This window comes from Gigantopelta aegis, chromosome 7 (genome assembly GCF_016097555.1).
Source record: "Gigantopelta aegis isolate Gae_Host chromosome 7, Gae_host_genome, whole genome shotgun sequence".
NCBI classification, from domain to species: Eukaryota; Metazoa; Mollusca; class Gastropoda; order Neomphalida; family Peltospiridae; genus Gigantopelta; species Gigantopelta aegis.
The window spans coordinates 19516477-19535369 of record NC_054705.1 but is presented as its reverse complement, the minus strand read 5'-3'; the positions used below and the strand labels follow the sequence as shown (position 1 = coordinate 19535369).

Here is an 18893-nt window from a genome sequence, read left to right as displayed (position 1 = left end):
CGCCAAGCGTGGGATGCAGCCCAGTGGTAAAGTGCTTGACTGACTGATGTATGGTCGATCTGGGATCAGTGTGTGTTGGTGGGCCCATTGGCAGTGATAGAGTCCATCGGGCAAATTCATCTAGAAATCTAGAAAAAATGTAGCGGGTTTCTTCTCTAATAAGACTGTGTCAAAGTTACCAAATATTTGAAATCCAATAGCCAATGATTAAAAATCAAGGCTCTTTAGTTGTCATTAAACAAACTGTCTCTTTAAAATGTGCCGAGGTGTTGTTAACCTTTAGACTACTGGATTAATTTTTGAGAAAAACCACGTTGAGTGGGTACAAGTTTATAATTTTACTCACATGTATTCACTAAAATGTTTTATAAATACATAAAATAAAGTTCATATTTGAATTGGTAAGTATTATTTTCGTGGGTGTTTCTAATTTTTATGATACATGTTAATTAAAATTAGACAAAAAATCTTTGAAAATCGCGTTTACTTATGGATATTTATGTCCATTATTCCCAATAACTGTGGTTTTCTGACCAGAATTTAAAAAAAAAGAACCGATTCATATCCCAATATATGGTGATTTTTGGTCTTGATAAAACGATAAAATTTATTATCAAATTAGCTGTCACAATAAGCTATCAATCCCTGAAAATGACCGTGATGTGCTGCTATTGTTGTAAGCGAAAATACTTGCCGAAAACCACTTTTTCAACTCAGAATTCCAACATATTTTGCTTTGAAAAATTTAAATCTAAAGACACAGGAAGCTGAGTGGTCTTTCGTTTCCTGTTAATAAATTGCTTCCAGTGAGTATTGTGTGCAAAACGGTGGGAAATATGAATTGGGGAATGCACCCTATACAGTGTACAGTATGTCGACTGGCGTGACGACGGGACGAGATATCTCACCTGCAGTAGTCAGAAGATTAAACAAACATTCCTTCTTTCCCTAATTGCTGAGGTGTTATTAAACAGACATTCCTTCTTTCCCTAATTGCTGAGGTTTAAAATGTGCTGAGGTGTTGCTAAACAGACATTCCTTTCACTTCCTCTTTCAGAATTTCCTCGAGAACCACCTGAAGATCACGTGGGACTGGCTCATCACCGTGATGGACTCCACGGAGGCCCAGCTCCGCTTCGGCACTGCCCTTAGCAACAACACCGACCCGGCCAGTGTGTCGCATCCGCTCCACCCCAGTCACATCCGCACCAACCGAGACCGGTCGAGGGACGACCAGCGGATCATGCAGGCCATTGACACGAGACGGAGAGCAAGATACGGGTCGTTCGGTAAACAGAACTTCTTAACTTAAATGAAGTGGCAACAGCAGGTTTTCTCTCTCAACATCTGTGTGTGGTCCTTAACCATATGTCCGACACCATATAACTGTCAATAAAATGTGTTGAATGCGTCGTTAAATAAAACATTTCCTTCCTTTTAACTTGATTAATCTAAGAGTAAAGTGCTCGCCTGACGTGTGACTGGTCTGGGATTGATCCTCGTTAGTGGCTCATTCGGCTATTTCTCGTTTCAGCCAGTGCACCACGACTAATATATTTAGTTTAGTTTTTCGGGGTTTTTTTTTCATAATGTCTCAAGATAGTGGGATGAAATTATTATTTTGTGTATAGCTTTATTATATAGAGTTACAGATCAAGTTTTACTTTCATGAGGATTTACTCCCATTTTGAAAATCACTTGTCAACCATATACAAATTATTTTATATATTTCTACCTTTTTATTTTTATTATTTTTATTTTATTTCATTTTACTTTTTTCTCTCCAGCTATTGCCGATGGTAATTCTGCGCGTCGCGACTTCCTCAACTACGCGCTGTCTCTGATGCGAGCCCACAGCAACGAGCACTCTGACAATCTGCCTGTGATTGACATCGCCGCCCTCAAACATATTGCGTACGTGTTCGACGCACTCATCTACTACATGAAGAGCTGCCCCGAGAGTGACGTCGAGAGCATCCGCGATGGCATCTCTGTCATCTCGTGGCAGGACCACGATGAAAACGAAAATAACGACCACGACGATGACGCCATCAACAGCAGCATCGCCATGGATACCGAGAGCTGCGACGGGGAGAGCGAATCGACGGGGAAACTCGGCCGGAAGCATCCCTTCTTTCAGCGGTCCGATTCGACGGTGTTTCTCGGCTGTCCTCCTCCAGATCCATTCCGGACTCCTCTGGTAGAAGCCCTGCCATTGGCTGATCAGCCGCATCTGCTGCAGCCGAATTCGCGGCGAGAGGATCTGTTCGGAATGGCGCGTCAGCCGGTGCTGAACTCGAAGCAGATGAGTCAGAACTTGAAGCAGTCAAGCTCGTTCGAGAAGATGCCTCTGAGTCTGGCCCTGTCCAGTCACACCTCGGACCGGCCGCGTCCAGCCGTCCCTACGCTGTCTGTCCCAGCCTCCATCACTGTCCCGGGACCCATCTCCGTGATGAGTCCAGGACCGCTGCCGTTCGTGGTACCGTCCGGTACGGGCGGCCGATCGACTCCCAGTGTTCCAAGCTCGTCTGGCGACGTTGATCGCGGAGAGAGTTCCATCCTTCCACCGCAGTCACCGTCGTGGATTCCCATGCCATCGGCTTCGTCCGGGGTCATAGTTAGTCCCCTGCTGCAGAGGTCCCAGCTTCCCGTTTTACCTCCCCCCACCCCCGCCGCCTCCACCCCCACCACATGTTCCTGTCTCACCTCTCAAAGAAAGTCTGCCCCCTCTACCTCTTTTCTCCAGCGCCACGGCACCTCCACCACCACCACCACCCCTTCCCCCTCCCCCACCACCTCCACCCAGTGAGCCTGATGTACCGCCACCACCACCACCCCCGGCAACACCTCCCCCGCTGAACAGGGCAGACGGACACCAGGCAAGTGTCATCGTTCATGTTGGTTCTACATCTGCTACTTCGTCGGATGATGGAAGTACACAGGATAGCGTTACCATGGAGAAAAGTACAGCGTCGTCATTCGAGTCGAGTTCTGCATTGCCGCCAACAAGGTACAGAAAAATTGTTTTACCGTTTGTATAATGAATAGGGCCCATATTCATAAAAGCTTTCAAAATTATTGGGTTGCTGGATGGTCACAAGATTCCAAACAATATCTGGAGTGGAGTGGGCACAACCTCCAATGGTCACAGCCTCTGTAGTGGGAGGGAGCACAAGCCATATTTTTACCTTTGTTTATGGGGCTTCTAAATATCTAGTTCATTGCTGCACAGAAAGTAACTAAAATGTAATTAATAAAAGCTTGGTAACAATGTGGCTCCATAGTACTCCTGATCAACTATGCAGTTTAGCAACCAACTTGGCTTAGCACGGTTGTATGAATTTGCGCGTAGAACAGTGTTTTGGTCATAGAGTAGATCTCCAATCACAGTTTCCATATATTTTTCTGAGAAAGTACGGTTAATTTGAAGAAAATGTTTTCTAGAATTTCAAATTTGGATAAAAACTAGTCAGCTTTTTTTTACCACCAACAAGGTTCAGATGGTTGTTAAACCATAACTAGATTTCATTTCTATAGTTTTATTCAGTTGTTGAAATAACATCATGCAAGTACAAATTTAGATGATAATGTTTGTTCAGGTTTTTGGCATAATCTAACATGGCCATGTAAATGATGTGCTAAAGGTTTGTGCTAACCAAAATGGGTTACTTAAAAGTATACTTTTGTGAGAGCCATCTGAACAAAACGATAGTTCTCACAATTTTCTGAAGCCCATGAGTGTTTGTCAAAAAGTGGACATCATATCGCAACTTTCACTCACGACCCCTTCCATCTACATCACAGAGTGTTAGTCTAAAGTGGAAAACAAAAGTGTACCTCATGTATTTTTGATAAATGTTATTATTATTTTGTTATTCTCTAAGAAAATCTTAAATGCGTTAAAGCCATTACTAGTATATTGTTAGCTTTATGTTCGTGCAGGGTGCACATTAAATCAATACTTTTCTTAATGTGCAGGGTGAGTTGCTTCCCTTTATTTAGCAAATTTGAAATGGTGGGGAACTTTTTGAAGGTTGTCAGAAGATTTATTTTGTTAATAATGACGCAAGTACTTAATCGGGATTTAGTGAGTACGGTAGGTTATACATTTTTGGTTTGTGTGTCCATTTGTTGCACTATTTCGGTTGAGAAACGGTTGAAACATGGTACCACAAGTTTTGAATACCAGCTATATATAGAGTAATATAACCATTTTTTGACATGGAAAGAACTACACTTTCTACGTCTGTTTGGACCAGCTTTACATGTGTGTCAAGCACTTGCATGCATATACATACATTTATTAGTATGTTCGTTCATCATTAACTTCATACTGACATCTATGTTGATTATTCTAGCAGTGTTCCGGAGACTCCATCTTCAAGAACAGCAACTCCAGTGGATTTGGTGGGAGCCAATGAAAATGTGTCTAACACAGTTGATATAGAAACCTCCCATTCAGCTTTGCCGTTACTGTCTCTGCCCACTCGGTGAGTGGTTGGATGATTCTGATGAATCTGTGTTCAGAATTGTTATTTATAATCCTTTTTTTGGCACATACTTTTGAATGTATTATGTGGATATTTATGGAAATGTTTTGATCAGTTTTATGGGGGACCCTAATGTCATGAGCCGAAATGCCAAGGGAACTATGGGGGAGGTTTGTCAAAAAAAAAAAAAAAAAAAAAAAATTTATAACTGTGACAAAATATAGTGGGGGGGGGGGGGGGGTCTCCCCCTAGATACGCCTCTGGATGGTTACTTTGTTGATTTTGATCTTTCTGTATTTTTAACACTAAACCATGGGATAGGCAATTTGCGTCTAATAAAAAAAATTCCTCTCTATAGAATGGAAATCAAACAACTAGCTAATCCACGTATTAACCAATACAACCAGGAATGTGCTTTTAAATGTGTATGTTCGATTGTAAATATATCAACTTCTGGTCCAGAAGCATTTATTATTTGTAGTTATGTACCTGGGGCCTAATACACAAAGGTCTCTTAGGCTCTGCTAGACAACAAAGCATCCTCTTTGCAAGTCTTTTAGCATTGCACTGCGAGATCGCAAAGTTTAGAGACTTTAGCGAATTAGGCCCTTGGCAAACCAGTTTTATTTTTAAACGGGTAACAAAAAATGTGCTGGTTATTAAATGCAATGTGTTAAAAGAGGGTGGGATTTAGCTCAGTTGGTTGACTGCTCGCTTGAGGTGCTTGCGTCGCAGGATCGAACCACCTCGGTGGATCCATTCAGCTGATTGGGTTATTTCTCGTTCAAACCAGTGCACCACAACTGGATAAAGGCTATGTTATGTGCTTTCCTGTCTGTGGGAAAGAGCATATAAAAAGATCCCTTGCTGCATTAGGAAAAATGTAGTGGGTTTCCGTTGATGACTACGAGTCAGAATTACCATATGTTTGACATCCAGTAGCCGATGATTAATTAATCAATGTGCTCTAGTGGTGTCGTTAAACAAAACAAACAAGTGTTAAAAGATTTGTCTAAAAGTCACGCCTGAAATGCTTGATCACTTGATGTATATTTTATTTTATTTGTATTTCACCTTGACCAGGTCTAAAGGTAAGATATTGGGATTAATGTTCTGATGGCTATAACATCAAGTTCTGCATATTTACATGTAGGTCGAACGTTAATTTTTTTGTGTTTAGAGACATGTAATTTTGTGGATTTTTGTTTCAAATATTTATAACCTTTTAAAAAAAAATTCCAGTCAACAAAGTGTGACAGGTCAGCTGGTGTCGCACGACGTGCTGCTGGGTCGATGGCGACTGACTCTCGATTTGTTTGGTCGTGTCTTCTGTGAAGACGTTGGGGCCGAACCCAGCTCTGTGATCAGCGAACTCGGGGGATTCCCAGTCAAGGAGAGTCGGTTCCGCAGAGAAATGGAGAAACTGAGAAATTCACAACAGCGTGATTTGTCACTGGAGGTACTGTAAATCAGAAAATGGTGGCGAGCATAAAATATTCGCAAATTTAGCGAAGCCATACAAAATGCTAACATTTCATGAAATAGTAGTGTTAAAGAGATATTCCTGACTTTGCTGCATTGTAAGATGTTTCCGACTAATAAAATATTTCTATGATTTACATATTAAATATATTTTCTTGTTTAGAATATCAGTGTCTGTATATTCAATGTGTTTCTGGTCATCTCAATATTTGTAAGAAGCCCAAACTGGATTTTGTCTTCAAATAATTTCGTACGTACGAAAAAATAGCTTTTAGGAAATAAAATGAAATTTAACCCAGTGCAAATCATGGTCGGATCAGAAACACGTTTAGTATACATCCACTAATATTTTATGGAGAAAAATATATTTGATATGTAATTACAATCGTTAAAAAGTCTTTGTTAGTCGATAGCATCTTAAAAATTGCAGCAAACTCAGTAGTCGATAGCATCTTAAAAATTGCAGCAAACTCAGGAATGTCCCTTTAACCATATTTGTCTGGCTGTATTTTGAAATTAAAAAAAAAAAAATGTTAATGTAGATTTTGAAAATATTTCAAAATATAAAATTGCTTTTCTTGAAATCCTGGAGAGGAGGACGTAGCCAGGTAGTAAAGTGCTTGCCTGATACGCAATAAGTCTAGGATCGTTTCTCGCTCCAGCCAGTGCACCACGACTGGTACATCAAAGGCTGTGGTATGTGCTATCCTGTCTATGGATGGTGCATATAAAAGAACCCTTGCTACTAATTGAAAAGAGTAGTCCATGAAGTGGTGTCAGCAGATTTTCTCTCTCAATATCTATGTTGTCCTTAACCATATGTCTGACACCATATAATCATAAATCAAATGTGTTGAGTGCGTCATTAAATAAAACATTTCCTTCCTTCAGTTTAGGATCGATCCCCATCGGTGAACTCTGAGCTATTTCTGTTTACAGCCTCTGATCCACAACAAAGGCTGTGATATGATGTACTGCACTGCCTGTGGGATGGGTATATATATATATATATATATATATATATATATATATATATATATATATATATATTAAAGATCCCTTGCTGCTAAACGAAAAGAACAGCTCATGGAGTTGTAGCAGCAGATTTTCTATCTTATCTGTGTGGTTCTTAACCTTGTGTCCGATGTCATATAACCATTAATACGAAGTCTGTTTTTCTTAAACACAGGAGTTTTAAGTATTGTAAGTACAAGTTTAAGCATAATTACATGCATATAAGACAAATTTGTTTTATAAATTCGGCTTAATGTTATCTTTGTCTTAAAATCCGTATTGTTTTTGTAGGTTGAGCGAGACCGCAATGCTCTGCTACAGACAACATTCAAACAGCTGAATACGCACTACAACCGCCGTACATCCACCAGTGGTCCCCCCTTGGCTGTCCACAGGGTGAAGGTCACTTTCAAAGATGAACCCGGAGAAGGAAGTGGGGTTGCTAGAAGTTTCTACACTGCCATTGCTCATGTAAGTTGTGTCCTCATTTCACAATTGTTGGGGGTGGGATTTAGCTCAGTCGGTTGAGTGCTCGCTTGAGGTGCTCTGTGGATCCATTCAACTAATTGGATTTTTTTCTCCTTCAAAAGCTGTGGTTTGTGCTTTCCTGTCTGTGGGAAAGTGCATATAAAAGATCCGTTGCTGCATTAGAAAAAAATGTAAAGGGGTTTCCTCTGATGACTACGATTTTATAATTACCAAATGTTTGACATCCAATAGGTACTGATTCATTAATCAATGTGCTCTAGTGGTGTCGTTAACCAAAACAAACTGTAACCTTAAAACGTAACACATAGACTTTAATGCCATCAGTGTGTCCCCTCAACCAAGGCAATAATTTTTATCCAATACAACAGACTGCCCTAGGCATGGGTGAAAGTTTTCCGGCATATGCCAGATTTTCCGTTTTTTCCGGGTCTCGAAGGGTCGTTTTCCCAAATCATGTAAATCCGTTGAGATTTTCAGAGGGGGCCGGGGTATGACCCAAATCTTCGATTTTCAATAGATAATTTCTCAAAATTCAACAAGAAGTCCACAACCTATTTTTAGCTATGATTGACTCCGAGAAAGTCCCTCGATCTAGCAGGTGCAAGTTTCAGTAGGTGTGCGGTGTTTTGTTTATTGAGGTCGTCGATCCTTTTGTTCAATTCCGGCAAAACTGACTCAATGCGATCAACATTCAATGGAAAACACCGAATCGCAGTCCCATCAAACGAGATCGAGAAAACAAATAAGGTCATGACTGTATACGTCATTGTAATTCGTTTAAAACGATACTTTTGATTGGCTTGCTTGATTTAGCCACCCAATGAATTAGCGTATCTTTAATTGCTTTAGGATCACTCGAAAAAAATGTCTGATACAAAATCGTTTGACGTGAAAACAAAAACGTTTTGAAAATGAAGTTTTTGCCTGTGGGCTATAACAAGAACGACTTGGACTTTATATTTTAATGTCATTATTATGACCAACTGTCTTCTGTTATCATATCAGTATTATTTAAGACAGGTTTGTTTGTTTTTTCAAAGGCATTTTTATTCCCAGGAAAGGCATTTTTAACCCTTTGATTTCCTTAAATCTCAGGAGCTTTGCCCAGGATCCACCAGTAAATATTTCAGGTTTTTAAAACATTTCAACTTTGAGTTCAAGTTGGTGCAAGTACTGTTGTGACATTCCAGCCTTGCAGGGTCTTTTTTTTCTGTTTACTATTCCACCAGATGTTACACAAATGATCTCTTAACGGTAAGGGTCAACCAAAAACTGCAAATGTTACAGCCATTTCATTTCATTTCATTTCAACTTATTTTCGTGCTTATATCCAATTATAAGGTTCATCGCACTGTTCTGGGCACACACCTCAGCTATCTGAGCTGTCTGTCCAGAACAGTGGGTTCGTTGTTAATTGTTAGTGGTTAGTGAGAGGCACTAACCACTTTTATTAGTCACCTACCAATCCAACCAGAGGGGACTATAGGTTTCATATCGTCCTTCTGTCAGTCTGTCCCACATACAATTTTCGGGATGTTTTTTTCACAATGCCTTGAGATATTGAGCTGACATTTTATGTACAGCTTTTATCATGTACTGTTGCAGATCAAGTTTAACTTTCATGGCAATTTACCCATTTTTAACAGAGTTATGGCCCTTGAACTTACATGTACATGTAAATGATATGAACATTTGTTTTCCTGACTTTCTTTGCAATGTCTCATGATACTGAGACAACATTTTGTATCTAGCTTTATCATGTACCATTACAGATTAAGTTTAACTACCCATTTTCCAAGAGTTATGGCCCTTGAATTTAGGAGATACAAAAAATTGTAGGGGGCATGTATTGATTTAACAGTACTATCAGAATGCCTGTTACTATTAGGTAGTGTAAAATATTTTCACCTGAACATATTTTTTAATATTCTGGGGTTGTTGGTGTTGGGTTTTTTTTTGGGGGGGGGTTACCACTAAATGACAAATTGTTGTCAACTTGTTGCTTAAATTTATCATCTTTATGCTTGTAGTAGCTCAAACATTTAGTGTATTTTATGCAAAATGGGGAACAAAAGTTACTTTGTTTTGTTTAATGACACCACTAGAGCACATTGATTTATTAATTATCGACTATTGGATGTCAAATAATTTGGTAATTTTGACATATAGTCTTAGAGAGGAAACCTGCTAAATTTTTCCATTAGTAGCAAGGGATCTTTTATATGCACCATCCCACAGACAGGATAACACATACCATGGCCGTTGATATATACCAGTTGTGGTGCACTGGCTGGAACGAGTGAAAATGGGAAAAGGTACATACCTTGGGAATTAGGATCAGTGACTGTAATCATTCTTTCTATCTACATTGATGCACGGCCAGTCTGGAATCGATCATCGTCGGTGGGCTCATTGGACTGTTTCTCGCTCTAGCCAGTGCACCATGACTGGTATATCAAAGGCTGTGGTATGTGTTATCCTGTCTGTGGGATGGTGCATATAAAAGATCCCTTGCTGCTAATCAAAAAGAGTAGCCCATGAAGTGGCATCAGCAGGTTTTCTCTCTCAATATCTGTTTGTCCTTAACCATATGTCCGATGCCATATAATATAAATAAAATGTGATGAGTGTGTCATTAAATAAAACATTTCCTTCCTGTATCACCTTCTATTCCATTACCTGCTTTGGGGCTTTGAATGCAAGAGCCTGACTGTTCTCGTGGCTGTTTCTATGTACCTTTTCTAACACCCAATAGCCAATGTGTATTTTTGTGCTGGGGTGTGGTTGAGCATTCATTTATCAATTCATTCATGTCTATTTCAGGCTGTGCTCTCGCAAGAAAAACTTCCATCGCTAGATGGCATTTTGGTTGGAGGAAAAAGTCTTCAGTATAGTAAGTATTATGTGACTTGAACTAATTTTGCTTTTATGAAGTAAAATGGCATACTGTAGCCTCATTATGTTAGGTGTGAACTTTTCCATTTATCTCAACATTAAAGTTTTGTGGTTTACTACACATTTGTTTTTTATTTATTTTAATTTTGTTTCAAGTAATCTATTTCATTTTGTACCGGTCTTGGTGGCGTCGTGGCAGGCTATCAGTCTACAGGCTGGTAGGTACTGGGTTCGGATCCCAGTCGAGACATGGGATTTTTAATCCAGAGACCAACTCCAAACCCTGAGTGAGTGCTCCGCAAGGCTCAATGGGTAGGTGTAAACCACTTGCACCGACCAGTGATCCATAACTAGTTCAACAAAGGCCATGGTTTGTGCTATCCTGCCTGTGGGAAGCGTAAATAAAAGATCCCTTGCTGCTAATCGGAAGAGTAGCCCATGTAGTGGCGACAGCGGGTTTCCTCTCAAAATCTGTGTGGTCCTTAACCATATGTCTGACGCCATATAACCGTAAATAAAATGTGTTGAGTGCGTCGTTAAATAAAACATTTCTTTCTTTCTATTTCATTTTGCATAACTCATTAGGACTCTGTAAATGATATTCTAAATTTAATGTGCCAACTATAAATAGGTTATGTAAAACTAGTCATTCCCACAGGAAATGCCTTTTTTCATACTGTGGAATTTACTACAGGTTATTTATTTCTGAGTCGATTGTTTTCTAAATTGTACACAACAATAGTTCTTGGTTTTTTTGTTAATTTCAAAATACTTTTCTTCTTACGTCAAACCAAAATTAAATAATTACAAAAAACATTTTTGTATGAGGATGGGACAGACTATATAGACTCACATTTACAGCGATTGCTTTCTAGGGATTCTAAGACAAAAATTTAAAACGTACTGTATAATTTCAGATTTAATCCAGCGCCTGCGATCTCGGGAGAGGGAGAGAGAACGCCAGCGATCCATTCAGCGTCAAAGAAGCCGAGATCGCGAACCACGCAGGACGTTGTCGTTTGATGCACCGACGTTCTACATGCCCACCGAGTCGGGCCCAGCAGGTGGCAGCACCAGCAACAACAATGCAGGAAGTAGCAGCGCCTCTCCGGCAGATCCAATACCAGAGGGGAGCGACACCATCTCACACTACAGACGCCAGTTAGGGGAGCGGCTTTATCCTAAAGTCTACAGATTACAGCCGGTACGTCTCGTCATTGTTGCAGTGGTAACTGACATGCAGAGATGCCAGCCATTACGAATTTGGCTGAATCATTACGAATTTGGCTGAATCATTACGAATTTAAAGCACAGATTACACTATTACGATTGTCTTGTTCGACATTCTGATTTTTAGAAAGAAAATCGTAATTTCGCGTATTTGGTGTCCGATCGTATTTTGGAAGGCACAAATGTTGTTAACACTGCAGAAACGTTTTCCCTCTTCACCATCAACAACGTAGATTAATTTCCTGCCTTGTTCCTTAAACTTATAGATTCCAAATAGCAAGCAATCAGTCTTCCGAATAGCCCTGATGTTTGCTGATTGAGTACGGCCTTGAACTTGACTTTACCAAAATGTTGAAATATATGCTCCTGAGCCATCACTGATAACATTCCTATTTTTTGGGGGTGGGATTCCTATTTTTGAAGGCCTGGATTCCTATGACACTCTAACTAGGGTTGACATCTCTGCAATATCTCTGCAATATTATATCACTTGATATATTCTTAAGGTGCCACGCAACCAGGGACGGGATGTAGCCCAGTGATAAAGGGCTCTCAATGTGCAGTCGGTCTGGGATCAATCCCCGTCGGTGGGCCCATCGTTCCAGCCAGTGCACCATGACTGGTGTATCAAAGGCCGTGGTATGTACTACCCTGTCTGTGGGATGGTGCATATAAAAGATCCCTTGCTGCTAATCGAAAAGAGTAGCTCATGAAGTGGCGACAGCAGGTTTCCTCTTAATATCTGTGTGGTCCTTAACCATATGTCTGACGCCATATAATCGTAAATAAAATGTGTTGAGTGCGTCGTTAAATAAAACATTTTTTTCCACACAACCATTATTTACTCTTATGTAGTTTAATACAATTTCTATGTAAGAATATATTATGAAAAATACAGCATTATTGAGAGAGTCGTGTGACTACAAAATTTAGGGATTGCTCTCAACTGAAGAGTACCGTGTAAGAGATCAGCATAAGGTCGACCACACATTTGTGTAAATAGCCACCCTCATTCCAGAGCACCACCTCGTGTTGCTGTTATACAAATAGAGATTATTATACGAGCTTGTGTGTCATACTGAGTTAATGAAAGAGGTGTCAGGACACACACGCGAGTGTAATATTTTCTTTATTATCCATATTATTGTTGTTTTCTTTATGAATAACAAGACCGAACTCAAAATGTTTCAGCCACAACTAGAAGGAGACGACAAAATGACGTCATATTTCAAATGCACAGTCTGAGCTAGGACTGGAGAAGCAGCGTCATGTTATGTCGTCGTCACTTCCAAAATTACATCATTACACTTGTTATTACATGTGTGCTTCATATGATTATTATTAACTCGGTTATGTTGAAGCATATGGAGAATAAGTGGCAATGCCGTGGAGATTGCCGCCGAGTTTTTCTTTCTCTGCGACATTTCTTTTGCCGTGGACAATATATATATATATTTTTTCAAGATGTATTTTTTTCCTTATTGTTAAAAATAAAATATATGTTGTCAACTGAAAACAGATTAAAAGTAAATATTAAAACAGTAACTGCACTAAGAATCTATTTCCTAAACTGGACTATATTAGTAATGAATAATGACACTACAAGTGATGGTGTGGTGCCTTAAGACATTTATTTTCCAATTATAGAAAGGTTTCTTGTGACATTAACTTTTTTATTATTATTCAGTCTTTCACATTTAAAACATCCAGAAGAGGCTCTACAAATTGTTTTATTTTTCCATTCTCACATTAAATATTCCATGTTGAACATTTTTAATAACAGATTTTTTGTTTTTTACAGCCGCTGGCTCCCAAGATCACTGGAATGCTGTTAGAGTTATCCCCAGCTCAGATCCTCATTCTGTTGGCGTCGGAAGAGTCTCTACATCAGCGAGTGGACGAGGCCGTCGACATCATCATGTCTCATGGAAGGTAACTTGTCTTATTGTGCATATTTAGTCGGCATTCGTTACTGTATGCAGGGTTTCTGCCAGACGGTAAAATGGGTAAGGCGTCGTACCCAAAATATTTTACAGATTTAATTTTTTTAAGTTAACCTTTTGACAAAATTAATTACACTTATCATTACTGTATGATTTTCTTAGCTCTAAAGCCTAAACTTAACCCATTTTCTTTGTGGGGGAGGTCCCCCCCCCCCCCCCCCATAGCCCCTGTTGATTGGTATCATTCAGTTCCATAGTGCCATACCCAAAAATGTCTTTTTCACAGAAACACTGTATGTTAAGTCGATATTAATTATTGTGCATAGAACCAGTATTAAAGGGGCAATCTCAAAGTTGCTTGATGATAAAGACATATTTATATATATTATCTTGTAAAATGTAGTGATTTTGTTAATCATGCCCATTAAAAACTTCAACCACATAATTTCATTTACTACTACAGTGAAACCCCTCTAAACCGGACACCCTCGGGTTTAGAGAGGTTATTTTCTGTACTTCCTTTTAAAATAGGACGGTGGAAAATGTCTGGTTTTGGAGGAATTTTGGTTTACAGAGGGTCCGGTTTTGAGAGGTTCCACTGTATTTAAAAAAAATTATTGCGTGTGATTAAAAGGTTAATACATCAGTGTGAATTTGTATTGCATGTCTACACTGACAAATGACAGACTGCTATTTTGGTTAATAATAATGAAGATATTTATGTACTTTTTTAGTCCCAAGAGTCCTCGAAAAACCAAACGGAGATCTTTACTGTTTTCACATGCTCAAGTTATTAATTTATTTGGCACTAACTGATCCATGACTGTTTTATGGTGTGGTGGTGGTGTTGGGTAGGTTTATATTTTTGTTTTTGGGGTTGGTTTTTTTTGTTTTGTTTTTTTCATAGGGTCCGTGGAGTGAATGTAACCAGGGTGCATTAAAAACAGTTGTTTATGTCTATTTTATATAAATTATTATTACCAGGGAGCGTGAAATGAGTGCCGAGACCTTACTGGATCTTGACATATTTAACCTGTCGTCTGACAAGAAGAAGTCGAACACGTCGGATCGTCGTAGCGACATAGACGAAGAGGAAGAGATAGACGACAATTCGTCTCTGTTCTGGCAGCCAGGGAAACGTGGCTACTACTCACCTCGTATTGGAAAAGGTTCACCGGAAAGACTGAACGCCTTCAGGAATGTTGGGAGGTTAGTGTTCGCTTTGTTTATATAGATGATGATGGTGATAGAAGTTTCAGGAACGTTGGGAGGTTAGTGTTCACTGTGTTTATGTAGATGATGATGTGATACAAGTTTCAGGAATGTTACGTTAGTGTTCACTGTGTTCATGTAGATGATGGTGGCATTACAAGTTTCAGAAATGTTAAGAGGTTAGTGTTCACTGTGTTGATATAGATGATGGTGGTGATACAAGTTTCAGGAATGTTAGGAGGTTAGTGTTCACTTTGTTTATATAGATGATGGTGGCGATACAAGGTTCAGGAATGTTAGAAGGTTAGTGTTCACTGTGTTCATGTAGATGATGGTGGTGATACAAGTTTCAGGAATGTTGGGAGGTTAGTGTTTACTGTGTTCATATAGATAATGATGGTGATAGAAGTTTCAGGAATGTTGGGAGGTTAGTGTTTACTGTGTTCATATAGATGATGGTGATAGAAGTTTCAGGAATGTTGGGAGGTTAGTGTTCACTGTGTTTATGTAGATGATGGTGGTGATACAAGTTTCAGGAATGTTAGGAGGTTAGTGTTCACTGTGTTGATGTAGATGATGGTGGTAATACAATTTTCAGGAATGTTGGGAGGTTAGTGTTCACTGTGTTCATGTAGATGGTGGCGATACAAGTTTCAGGAATGTTGGGAAGTTAGTGTTCACTGTGTTCATGTAGATGATGGTGGCGATACAAGTTTCAGGAATGTTGGGAGGTTAGTGTTCACTGTTTTCATGTAGATGACGGTGGCGATACAAGTTTCAGGAATGTTAGGAGGTTAGTGTTCACTGTGTTCATGTAGATGATGGTGGTGATACATGTTTCAGGAATGTTAGGAGATTAGTGTTCACTGTGTTCATGTAGATGATTGTTGTGACACAAGTTTCAGGAATGTTGGGAGGTTAGGGTTCACTTTGTTCATATAGATGATGGTGATACAAGTTTCAGGAATGTTAGGAGGTTAGTGTTCACTGTGTTTATGTAGATGATGGTGGCGATACAAGTTTCAGGAATATTAGGAGGTTAGTGTTCACTGTGTTTATGTAGATGATGGTGGCGATACAAGTTTCAGGAATGTTAGGTTAGTGTTCACTGTGTCCATGTAGATGATGGTGGCGATACAAGTTTCAGGAATGTTAGGAGGTTAGTGTTCACTGTTTATGTAGATGATGGTAGTGATACAAGTTTCAGGAATGTTGGGATGTTAGTGTTCACTGTGTTTATGTAGATGATGGTGGTGATACAAGTTTCAGGAATGTTGGAAGGTTAGTGTTCACTGTGTTTATGTAGATGATGGTGGTGATACAAGTTTCAGGACTGTTGGGAGGTTAGGGTTCACTTTGTTCATATAGATGATGGTAGCGATACAAGTTTCAGGAATGTTGGGAGGTTAGTGTTCACTTTGTTCATGTAGATGATGGTGGTGATACAAGTTTCAGGAATGTTGGGAGGTTAGTGTTCATGTAGATGATGGTGGTGATACAAGTTTCAGGAATGTTGGGAGGTTAGTGTTCACTGTGTTCATGTAGATGATGGTGGTGATACAAGTTTCAGGAATGTTGGGAGGTTAGTGTTCACTGTGTTCATGTAGATGATGGTGGTGATACAAGTTTCAGGAATGTTGGGAGGTTAGGGTTCACTTTGTTCATATAGATGATGGTAGTGATACAAGTTTCAGGAATGTTGGGAGGTTAGTGTTCACTTTGTTCATATAGATGATGGTGGCGATACAAGTTTCAGGAATGTTGGGAGGTTAGTGTTCACTGTTTTCATGTAGATGATGGTGGTGATACAAGTTTCAGGAATGTTGGGAGGTTAGGGTTCACTTTGTTCATATAGATGATGGTGGCGATACAAGTTTCAGGAATGTTGGGAGGTTGGTGTTCACTGTGTTTATGTAGATGATGGTGATGATACAAGTTTCAGGAATGTTGGGAGGTGAGTGTTCACTTACATTTAACAAAGCTTTAAACAATTTGACCTACCATCTATGTAACTTACTATGTTGGCAAATTTATATTATTTGTGACCATATGTTTGTTTGATATACAGGCATGGAATTTGGTTGGGGGTTTTAGGATCCCATTGGAATCGTAACAATTATTAAGATAGATATTTTTAGATTCCATGTCACAATCTGGAATTTGCGAAAATTCTGAATCCTGCTAAATTTGCAGTCTGATTACAAATTATATAGTTTGAAATGCCCATAAATTGGTTTCTTTCGTTTTTGTTATGACACCATTTTCGGTATTTTGTTGATGTCGTCTAATCAGAATTCAGTGCCTCCTGTAAAAGCAGGAAGTTTGTACATAATCCATGTTTTCAAAAAGAAGAATATCGATTGCTTATAACATTTTCTATTTTAGGATTATTGGACTCTGCTTGTTACAGAATGAGATATGCCCTCTATTTTTCAACCGGCATGTTCTCAAATACATTCTGGGTCGTAAAATTGGTTGGTGCGACCTTGCGTTTTTCGACCCAGTCATGTACGAAAGTTTGCGCACCCTGGTGGAAGACGCAGAGACTAAAGACGCGTCACAGTCGCTGATGTTCGCCGCACTCGACTTGAACTTCTGTGTCGAGCTGTGTGCTGAAGAGGTATGTGTAGCCTCTCTTTTTCACTTTAATCTGAGCTTACAACCTCAATGGAGGAGGGACGTAGTCCAGTGGTTAGGCTCTCACCTGATGAACTATCAGATCTATCCTCATTGTTGGTCCCATCAGGCTATTCCAGTGGTACGGTTCTTGCCGAATGTACGATCGATCCCTGTCTGTGTGCCCATTGGTCTATTTCTCATTCCAGCCAGTGCACCACAACTGGTACATCAAAGGCCGTGCTATCCTGTGTGGTATGGTGTGTATAAAACATCCCTTTCCAGGCCTTTCCCCAGGAATTTTTTAAGGCGCTTACATATTTAGCATCAGTATAATACAAATCAAGCCAAAATTAATGGGGTAGTGGGTTGAAAACAGTTAAGTGTTTGCCTTCAATCCAGCTAATCATGTTTTTTAAAACTTTTTTAAAGTAACCCATCAATTCCCCACCCCCAACAATTTCATAATTTACGCCATGTTGTTGCTGTTGATTTCAGCGTCGTGTTAAATGCTTGTTGTGATTTCTGCTTGTAAAATACCTAGGCTAAGAATGCTGACTGCACAATATATTCCATTTATATATATATATATAAAAAAAAAGAAATAAAAAAAAGTTAATAAAATTAAAATTTACGATCTTTTTAAAATCCAGCTAACTTATTAAATGTCACCTCACAGTTTTACAAATATATATATCTTACATTATCTAACAAATATGATTAATGTAAACTGATTCAGTGTACGTTTAACTGCAATTTGTATAAATACTGCATGTTCATTTCCCACGATCGCGATCTGCATGCGTGCTCTGGACCATAGGTACAAAATTAACAAAGACAAAGGAAATAACCGAAACTGCAGTTAGGTATTCATTGATGCAAACAACTATTGTTTTTCTACAAATTTACATCAAGATTTACTTCTGTATAATCGTATTGTTTAATGTCCGCAATGATGTCTCTTGACACGTCGGTGTTAGCTGACTCTGAAGCGTGACGTATGTTCGCGCCGAGAGCTTTCCTCAATTCAGCCAACGAACGTTCTTCCTAACGTTTGCGAACTATTTGATTGGTGTCCGTCGTGTCCATTTGGTTTAACGTAGCAAACGTTTGGTTTTCGCTCGGTCTGACTGAACCCATCCCTTGTGATAGCCTACATGCCTTTCAGCCCTGAACTGGCATGTGTATTCAGATTGACATGCATTGTGGGTTTGTTTTTATTACTTTGGTTCAAAGACTTTACAAAGTTAAAATAACAAGTTACAGATCTTCTAGACATTGAATCACTGTCACATTGCTGTCATACATGTCTGATGCGTGCCATTTAAAGTGGTTACTTCACGGACCAAGCCGTGTCGGGCCGCTACGCCTAACGGCCCTGGGGAAACCCCTGCTTTCTACTAAGGAAACAAATATAGCAGGTTTTCTCTCTTAAGACTACGAGTGGGACGTAGCTCAGTGGTACAACACTCGCTTGATGCGCGGTCAGTCTGGGATCGATCCCCGTCGGTGGGCCCATTGG

General features: G+C 39.5%; 1 protein-coding gene across 1 annotated transcript in view; it reads left to right on the top strand.

The window, feature by feature from the left end:
• LOC121377952 (E3 ubiquitin-protein ligase UBR5-like) overlaps positions 1 to 18893 on the top strand; it is a 102428-nt gene that overhangs the window by 74395 nt on the left and 9140 nt on the right. The window contains 11 exon segments of the mRNA XM_041506045.1: positions 1058 to 1289; positions 1788 to 2797; positions 2799 to 3010; positions 4359 to 4490; positions 5733 to 5949; positions 7278 to 7457; positions 10299 to 10368; positions 11288 to 11574; positions 13402 to 13532; positions 14528 to 14752; positions 17141 to 17375. Coding sequence (XP_041361979.1) covers positions 1058 to 1289; positions 1788 to 2797; positions 2799 to 3010; positions 4359 to 4490; positions 5733 to 5949; positions 7278 to 7457; positions 10299 to 10368; positions 11288 to 11574; positions 13402 to 13532; positions 14528 to 14752; positions 17141 to 17375 — 2931 coding nt within the window.